The 9,450-nt window shown below is 50.4% G+C and overlaps 1 protein-coding gene across 1 annotated transcript; it reads right to left on the bottom strand.

Annotated features, from left to right (window-relative positions):
• Nucleotides 1–2,783: 2,783 nt before the first annotated feature.
• Nucleotides 2,784–8,162, bottom strand: LOC149307847 (large ribosomal subunit protein eL22). The gene is made up of 4 exons (XM_089534500.1): nt 8,068–8,162; nt 5,480–5,584; nt 3,260–3,384; nt 2,784–3,004 (listed from the first exon to the last, which is right to left on the bottom strand). Exons 1-4 carry the CDS (start codon nt 8,077–8,079, stop codon nt 2,860–2,862), a joined length of 387 nt encoding a protein of 128 aa, XP_089390626.1. The 5' UTR covers nt 8,080–8,162; the 3' UTR covers nt 2,784–2,859.
• Nucleotides 8,163–9,450: the final 1,288 nt, after the last annotated feature.

The raw sequence follows: 9,450 nt of genomic DNA, 5'->3' as shown, positions 1-9,450 counted from the left end.
GGAAGATGATGCCCACCAGGCGCGCGCCTGCGCTCAGCTCCAGCTCTGTTGCCTTGGCAACCGCATCCCAGCATTTCTGGGGGGTCCTCCTCTGCCCCTGAACCCCCCCCCACAACCCCAGCCAGCATCCAAGGGGGACCCCCCCTCCAAGGGCCAGCCCCAGAGAGAAAAGCCCTGCGTAAAAGGGACCCTGCGCCTCTCCAAGGTGCGCAAAGAGAAGGGGCAAAAAGGGGGCGCAGGAGCCCCAAGTGGGGGGCAGAGGGCCTTGCCCTTGGGATGCCATAGGAGGGCACAGACCCCACGCTTTGCAAGGAGAAACCTTTTCCTCTCTAATGCCAAGGGTGGGCAGAAGGCAGCCCTGGGAGTTGAAGGTGTGTCCTCTCCAAGAGAGGACCCAGGGCTCCAAGGACTACTCCAAGATCCCCAGCTCCTGGCCCAGGCCAAGTTGCCAAAAACTCAAAGCCAATGCATTGATAGCGTGGCAGAGATGCTACCAGTCCCCAGTCTCTCCAAGATCAGGGCTGCTCCAAGGGATAGCAAATACTCCACTCCTGACCCAAGCCAAGCTTCCAAAAGATGGAAGCCAATGCAATTATGGTGCGGCACAGATGCTGCCAAGCCAGGGCTACTCAAAAGGACAGCGGATAGTCAGCTACTAGTCCATGCCAGGTTTCCAAAAATTAAAACCAATGCAATCCAATATGGCACAAATACCTTACCAGTCCCCAGTCTTCCTGGACCAGGGCTACTCCAAGGGATAGAAGATACTCCGCTCATGGTCCATGCCGAGCTTCCAAAAAAGGAAGCCAATGCAATTATAGTACGGCACTAATATTCTACCAGTCTTCAGTCTGCCCAGAGCAGGGCTACTCCAAGGCTTAGCTGACATACAGCTCCTGGCCTATGCCAAGGTTCCAAAATAGAAAGCAAATGCAATCTTAGTATGGCACAAATATCCTAAAGCTCCTCAATCGCTCCAGACCAGGGCTATTCAAAGGGATAGCCGATAGCCAACTCTTGATCTATTGCAAGTTTCCCAAAAATGAAAGCAAATGCAATCCTAGTATGGCACAAATACCTTACTAGTCCCCAGTCTTCCCAGACCAGGGCTATTCCAAGGGATAGAAAATACTCCGCTTATGGTCCGTGCCAAGGTTCCAAAAAAGGAAGCCAATGCAATTATAGTATGGCACCAATATTCTACCAGTCTTCAGTCTGCCCAGAGCAGGGCTACTCCAAGGCATAGCCAATACTCAGCTCTTGGTCTATGCCAAGGTTCCAAAAATGAAAGCAAATGCAATCCTAGTATGGCACAAATAACTTACCAGTCCCCATTCTGCCTAGGGATACTCAAAGGGATAGCAAATACTCAGCTCCTGCTCCACGCCAAGTTTCCAAAAAAAAGGAAGGACATGCAATTATAGCATGGCACAAATATGCTACTAGTCCCTGGCACACGACGGAAAACACACCTGTTTCCATGCCAGCTAGTCCATAATCCTCTCAGCCCAAAAAACAAAGGGGCTGGGAGATCACTCTCTGAACCCACAGGGAGCCACCATCTTAAATCCTTTATAACATTTTTTGTTGTTGTGCGCCTCCAAGTCATTCTAAGGTAAACCTATCATGGGGCTTTCTGAGCAAGTTTCTTCAGAGAGTTTGCCCTTGCCATCTTCTGGGGCTGAACCCTGTTGGCTTCCATTGCCAAGCAGGGATCCAAACCCCAGAGAAACAAACAAGATGACAACCCTTCAAATCAAGCTTACCAAAGCATTAAAATAGCCAACCGCCCCAAGTTCAAAAGGCGCCTACAGATTCCATCAGAAATGCCAATTTAGGGACCAAATACAGATGCCAACTGAATTCCTATGACTGGTGTGGAAACACTATGACAGAAGCAAATGGCACAGTCCACAGCTAATCAGGCATCTCATCATTTGGCAACAATGCCCACCTGAATTTTAAGTAGGACAAAAAATGCTAGTCCGGATGCAAAAGGGTAAATGGGGAAGACATCAGGAGTAGTTGGGAGTCAGGAGAGAAAAACTTCAACTTCCCAAGGTATTTGTTTTGCGTTTCAGGATGCCACCCTTCCTAAATAGAAAAAAGCTGAACCAGAATTTATCAGGAGTTGGAAGAGACCACAAGGGCCATCTAGTCCAACCCCCTGCCATGCAGGAAATCTCAATCAAAGCAGATGGTTTTACATCCCTTTACAGCCCACATTTCACTCAGATGTGGTGAGGTTAAGAGCTCCATAGGCCCAACTCTGCAAAGGCTCTCCTGTCACCAATGCCAGGAATGACTGAGATGCCCATACCCACCAGCAGCCATTTTGTGTCTTGTGGAGAAGCAAGGAGTGAGACCAGAGATGGAGGACAAATGTCAACAAGGTCCTCCAAGCCTAAGTAGATGCCATCGATTGGCGCCTGGCTACGGAAACACAGCCAGCCGAAATGCATTGCTGAGGGAAGAAGTGAATACCAGCCTCTACAACTGCCAAACAAAATACACATTCAAGATGGAATTACATATGTGTATGCTGCTAAGAGATTGCCACCCTGTGTGAGTTCACCTCAACAGCACAAGACTGTTGCATAACAAACACTTTGTGAAAATCATCATCCTTGCTTTCTCATATTTTATAGACACACATATTTGGGGTCCTGTTTAAGTCTTAGGTATGGATTTTTGCCCTGCCTCCCCTGCAGAATTTCTGCCCCTGTCTGAAAGCCAGGCTTCCAAGCAAACACAAACACACAGAGACGCAAACAGAAAAAATATTACAACAAATTTTGCTGCATTTTATTGCAAGGACAAGTGAATGTACAAAATATCTCCAGATCCCATTGCAATTTTCTAGTCTTCCTCCTCTTCTTCCTCTTCGTCCTGGTTGATCTGGAAATATCGTAACTCATAGCTCTCCTTACTATTGGCGACGACACGCAACCAGTCACGCAAGTTGTTTTTCTTCAGGTATTTCTTAGTGAGGTACTTCAGGTACCTGAGAAAGGAGAGGAAAAGCCAGTAACTGCAAAGTCCTGCACTAAATGATGCCAGCAGAATCCAATGGGGATAAAGGAGCCTCATTAGCATTCGTCTGAAGCACCTCTGAGCATCTCAGACTACAGGAATAGGCGCTTAATGGGACATCCTTTAAACCACCGTGTATTGAATTCTTAAATAAATTCCAAGCCCTGTACTATTTGCTTATGGTCCTCCTCCCCCTTGGCATCTTTTGGGTGTCCCTGCTCCTCACCTTTTGGAGAAAGGGACCTCGGAGGTTACAGTGATCTTGCTTTTGTTCCTCTCGATGGTCACTACGCCTCCGCCAAGATTCCCGGCTTTCCCGTTCACTTTGATCCGCTCCTGAAGGAACTGCTCCTGCAAGACGACAGAAAAGGGAGGGTGAAGAAGCAAAAAGACCGTACCATTTGGCAACCATGTCTTGTCAGGCTGCCCTGCAAAGAATCTCACTCCAAGGTGGTTTTGCCAGTGCTTCCTCTGTATTAGAAACTACTTGCCCTGAGTTTCGTTGGAGGCCTCCTATCCTAGTACTAACCAGAGCTGACCCTGCTTAGATTCAAAGATCAGATGGGGCTGAGTGCTTTGAGGGGATTTAGGCCCCTGTGCTATAATGTGTCTGTGCCTTCAAGTCACCTGTCAGTTTATGGGGACCCTATGAATTTCATAAGGTTTTCTCAGGCAAGGAGCCCTCAGATGTGGTTCTGCCAGTTCTTCGAAATACTGCCCAACAGCACTTGATATTTGTTGGCAGTCTCCCATCCAAGTCCTAACCAAGACCCTGCTTAGTGTCCAGGACCAGGTAGGATTTGGTGCCTTTCCCCCTGTTTATGACAGCAATAAGAAAGAGATTCAGATGAGGATCTCTGGGGGGGGGGGGGGGGATGGAACATTTTCTCTGCACCCCCCCCCTCCCCTTACAGATCCCTTTTCGAACCCTGAGGAAGTGAGGTTGGTGAAAGGAAGGCTCTCTGCTCCCAGCCCCACTGAAAAAAGGGACAATTTGGATATTTGCCTGCCCAGGAACAAAGCAGCAAACCCTGGGATTAAAAAGCTATGCAGACCCAATTTATATGCAAGCCTTCCCTGGAGTAAAACAGAAGCAAGGCTTCACACTTACAGAAACAAAGGGCTACAAGCGGAAGAGTGAGATCCCTCATCTCTCCTTCATGGGAACTCATCCCTCCCCTTTTCCGTGCCACAGACTGAGGCAACACAATAGGCAAACCATTGGACAGAGACTCAACAGGGAGACTCTTCATAGGCAACTCCAGTGCAGGTATGGTCTAATCATTACATGAGGGGTGGGACTCATGTAGCCTCCCAGATGCTGTTGGACTGTACCTCCCAGCATTGGCCATGCTGGTTGGGGCTGCTGGGAAATGTAATCCGACACCGTCTGGAACGCTGTAGGATTCCCACCCATGGCCTAGATGACCTCAACACTCTCCACACCAGCTGTAGCAAAAAACCCCAACCTTTCAGGGATGAAATAAGAAACACACTCCTTCCTCAGAGTGTAGTGGAGTCTCCTTCCTTGGAGGTCTTTAAGCAGAGGCTAGATGGCCATCTGTCAATGGGGATGCTTTGATTTGGATTTCCTGCATGACAGAATGGGGTTGGACTGGATGGCCCTTGCGGTCTCTTCCAACACTATGATTCTCCATGACTTGGGGCTCATTGGAAAGAATTCCCCTTGATAGGAATTTCCAATGCTAAGACCTCACAGCAAAAAAGGCTTGAACCCTGGATTGCAACCTTTTCTTGTTTCTGAGAGCAAGGAGCCCCATATAATGGATATTTTACAACAATCAGTATTGATGAAAACAACCAAATCCAGCAGCACCACCTAGAAGATTAAACTTCTAGCATGACTTCGGATTTCAAGGACCAAGGCCTGCAAAACCATTTTATGCATCTGACAAAGGACGGCGCAGTCTGGCCGATCGCCTCAAAGTACCTCAGGTCCCCCTCTTTCACCCACAAACCCTCTTTAGGAGCAGAAATGTCGCTTTGCAGAACTTCAGCGACGCTGATGGCAAACGGGGAAAGCAATAACACAAGCAGAGCCACAAAAAGTGAGGGCATAAGGTGCAAAGTTCTGCTTTAATTCTTCTACCAGACTGGAGACTACACAAACCATGGAAGAATAGGAATCCTGTTGGTACCTCCAGCCTATTAGCAACTTCTTATGTCTTACGGAAGAGGAGAAAGACACATTGGCGCATGCAGCCAAACGCTGGCCCTTGAATGTGACTCCCAGCAAAGAAGGGAGAGAAGAAGAGGCAGCGTCTGCAGGACTTCACTCCCTTCTCCATTGCCATCCCCGTTTCCTTAGGTTGTGCGTCTTATTTATGTACATCATAAGCCCAAGGGCAGGGAACAAACATGCCACAACTGCCAGAGGAGCACCCATCCCCAAGGGTTCATCATCATCATCATCGTCACAACTTACAAAGTTGGCAGCATCCATAATGCCATCTTCTACCGGGTGGGTACAGTCCAAGGTGAACTTCAAGATTTGCTTCTTCTTTTTGCCGCCCTTTGTGGCAAGCTTTTTCTGCAGGGCAGAGAAAGACAGACAGTCATTCATTCGAGCGAGACCAAACCATACACAATATGCGGAGGTTGTCGATCCAGATCAAAACATTTGAATCCCCAAATGCTCTCTAAGAAGCATGTCTTTTTCACAAACGGTGAGCAACTAACCCCAAGCCGGAAGAGACCCCAAGGGCTGTCCATGCAGGATGTCCTCCTCTCACTTCAATTGCTGCAAACGGAGTTCATCATGCAAAAATAGTTGGCAAACGGGTTGCATTTTCCACTTAAGGTTTCTATACCGCTTTGTAGTGCTAAGAGATAGCCAAGCGGTGTTAGCAAGGGATGGGTGACCAGCAAAGGAGGACACAGCCCCGCAAAAGGGAGGACACTCAAGGAAAGAAAGGGAGGACGCGACCAAATACCAAGCCCAGCACACTCCTAGAAAGATAAATCCTGCTTCTGAGTCCAAATGGAGGATGCTTTGGAATTCCTCCTGGGCAGAAGGAGGCTGAAAGGGAGGCTCTCTGGCCATCCGGCAAGAAGGGCTAGTTCTCTGATTCTAGGCTGCATCAATGGGTCTAGATCAGAGATGCCCAGACTTCACTCCTCCAGGGCTTTTGCGCTTCAGATCCCAACTTGGCCAATGGTCTGGTGCCCTTCTGCCATGCAGGAATACACAATCAAAGCATCCCCCGTGAGAGATGGCTATCCAGCCTCTGTTTAAAGACTTCCAAAGGAGGAGACGCCTATCACTCACTGAGGGAGGGCTGTAAGTTTGTATCCCTGCCTGGCAGCCCCTGAGATGCCATGGATCCCTGCCTGGCAGCCCCTGAGATGCCATGGATCCCTGCCTGGCAGCCCCTGAGATGCCATGGATCCCTGCCTGGCAGCCCCTGAGATGCCATGGATCCCTGCCTGGCAGCCCCTGAGATGCCATGGATCCCTGCCTGGCAGCCCCTGAGATGCCATGCATCCCTGCCTGGCAGCCCCTGAGATGCCATGGATCCCTGCCTGGCAGCCCCTGAGATGCCATGGATCCCTGCCTGGCAGCCCCTGAGATGCCATGGATCCCTGCCTGGCAGCCCCTGAGATGCCATGCATCCCCGCCTGGCAGCCCCTGAGATGCCATGGATCCCTGCCTGGCAGCCCCTGAGATGCCATGGATCCCTGCCTGGCAGCCCCTGAGATGCCATGCATCCCTGCCTGGCAGCCCCTGAGATGCCATGCATCCCTGCCTGGCAGCCCCTGAGATGCCATGCATCCCTGCCTGGCAGCCCCTGAGATGCCATGCATCCCTGCCTGGCAGCCCCTGAGATGCCATGGATCCCTGCCTGGCAGCCCCTGAGATGCCATGCATCCCTGCCTGGCAGCCCCTGAGATGCCATGGATCCCTGCCTGGCAGCCCCTGAGATGCCATGGATCCCTGCCTGGCAGCCCCTGAGATGCCATGCATCCCCGCCTGGCAGCCCCTGGGATGCCATGGATCCCCGCCTGGCAGCCCCTGAGATGCCATGGATCCCTGCCTGGCAGCCCCTGAGATGCCATGGATCCCCGCCTGGCAGCCCCTGGGATGCCATGGATCCCTGCCTGGCAGCCCCTGGGATGCCATGGATCCCTGCCTGGCAGCCCCTGAGATGCCATGGATCCCTGCCTGGCAGCCCCTGAGATGCCATGGATCCCTGCCTGGCAGCCCCTGAGATGCCATGGATCCCTGCCTGGCAGCCCCTGAGATGCCATGGATCCCTGCCTGGCAGCCCCTGAGATGCCATGGATCCCTGCCTGGCAGCCCCTGAGATGCCATGGATCCCTGCCTGGCAGCCCCTGAGATGCCATGCATCCCTGCCTGGCAGCCCCTGAGATGCCATGCATCCCTGCCTGGCAGCCCCTGAGATGCCATGGATCCCTGCCTGGCAGCCCCTGGGATGCCATGGATCCCTGCCTGGCAGCCCCTGAGATGCCATGGATCCCTGCCTGGCAGCCCCTGAGATGCCATGGATCCCTGCCTGGCAGCCCCTGAGATGCCATGGATCCCTGCCTGGCAGCCCCTGAGATGCCATGCATCCCTGCCTGGCAGCCCCTGAGATGCCATGCATCCCTGCCTGGCAGAGAAAGAGGGTTGGAGTGGATGGCCTTTTGAGGGCTCTAAGATGGCACTATTCTCGAGGGATGATGGGCTCTGCAGTCGAAACCACGAAGCCCCTCCTCTTCCGGGAGCGCAGACACGTGTCACACGCCTCCTCACGTGCACACACTCCCTCCCTCCCTTGTCCAGAAACAGAGAGACAGGAATTTGGGGGTCCCCCTCCAACTGCGCATGCGCACCAAAGGGGAGACAATGGGGCCAAAGAGGGGAGCCCTCAAAAAACTGGCCCCTCCCCTCCTTCAAAGCCTCGCGTGACGTCACCCCGTAGCGCCATCACCCCGTGGCATGACGTCACCGCCCCCCTCCGTTTCGGCTGTCCCATTTCCCCCCTTTTTAAGCCCGGACCCGGCCTCACTCACCGCGGGCGCCATGGCCGCTGCACAGAGAGAGAAGCGAGAAAGGAAGGGAGGCCGCGCGCATGCGCACGGCGCGCTTCCGGGCACGGCGGTAGGTTCTGCGCATGCGCCCGAGCGAGGCTTCGAGGCCCGGCTTCCGGATCGGTAAACGCGGCCGCTCTAGGACTCTCTCCAGCCGCTGCCTCCTCTCTTCCTCTTCCCTGCCGAGCGCCGAGGGCATCGATCCCTCCGCTCTGCCTCTGCGGATCCGGCCTCGATTGAGCTCCCCTGTTTCTGAGGGGCTTCAATAAAGACCTAAAAGCAACAGACAAGTCCAGAAATGAGATTAATGCACAAAGCATCCACCTTCCCAGATCCCTGGCCTTAAAAGAAACCTTGCCCTCAAAATACAATGCAGAATACGCCCATTAAGAGGCCAAGAAATGCCACTTGCCCTGAAAATGAAGTTCAAAACACATCCCTTGAAACTGGGAAAAGAAGTAAAAGCAGAACAAGAAAGAAAGGCCTGACTGGCTGCTTCTTGTCAAGAAGCCAAGCCTCCAAAAGCTTCCCAGAAATGAACTCCAAAGACAAAGGTTTCCAACATGAAACAGAAAAGAGGCTTCCCTGGTGCTCTTCCTTCTTTCCCAAATGAATACATTGTTTTTCAGCCCAAAAGGAAGAAAGTCTGACCCTGAAAGGACTCACTCTGGATGTATTTAGTGGAGGGGCATTTCAAGGGCCTCTTCTTCCTCCAAAGGGAAAATAAATCACAATCCAAGGACTACAAATATATGAATATATAGAGAGAAATACAGAAATAGAAATACATAAACATATATATATATATAGAGAGAGGGAGATAGAAATATAGGAATATATATATATATATAGAGAGAGAGAGAGATAGAAATAGAAATATATGTATATAGAAATATAGGAATAGAATATGTATATATATGAATATATATATATCTGTGTGTGTGTAGATGTGTGTGTGTATATATATAGATTTATACACACATAGAGAGAGAGAGAAATATAGGAATAGAAATATATGTATACAGAAATATAGGAATAGAATATATATATATATATACATATATATATATATATATGAATAGAAATATATATATAAGTGTGTGTGTGTGTGTATATATATATATATATATATAGAGAGAGAGAGAGAGAGAGAGAGAGAGAGAAATATAGGAATAGAAATATATAGACGTAAAGGAAATATGTACCCAATTTTATTTTAATATATATTTAATACTCTAAATATGTTTACACATTTACTGCTCCAATTCCAAGTGTCTATCCAGGAGTCTGAGTCTGGAAGGCCACTGAAAACCATCCATAACAACACACACAAACACACACACACACACCCCAAGGCATGCGCAC

Source organism: Sceloporus occidentalis, unplaced genomic scaffold (genome assembly GCF_023333645.1).
Source record: "Sceloporus occidentalis isolate IW3139 unplaced genomic scaffold, rSceOcc1.0.p SCAF_8, whole genome shotgun sequence".
NCBI classification, from domain to species: Eukaryota; Metazoa; Chordata; class Lepidosauria; order Squamata; family Phrynosomatidae; genus Sceloporus; species Sceloporus occidentalis.
The sequence above is the reverse complement of the archived record's forward strand: the minus strand, read 5'-3'. Positions and strand labels throughout refer to the sequence as shown.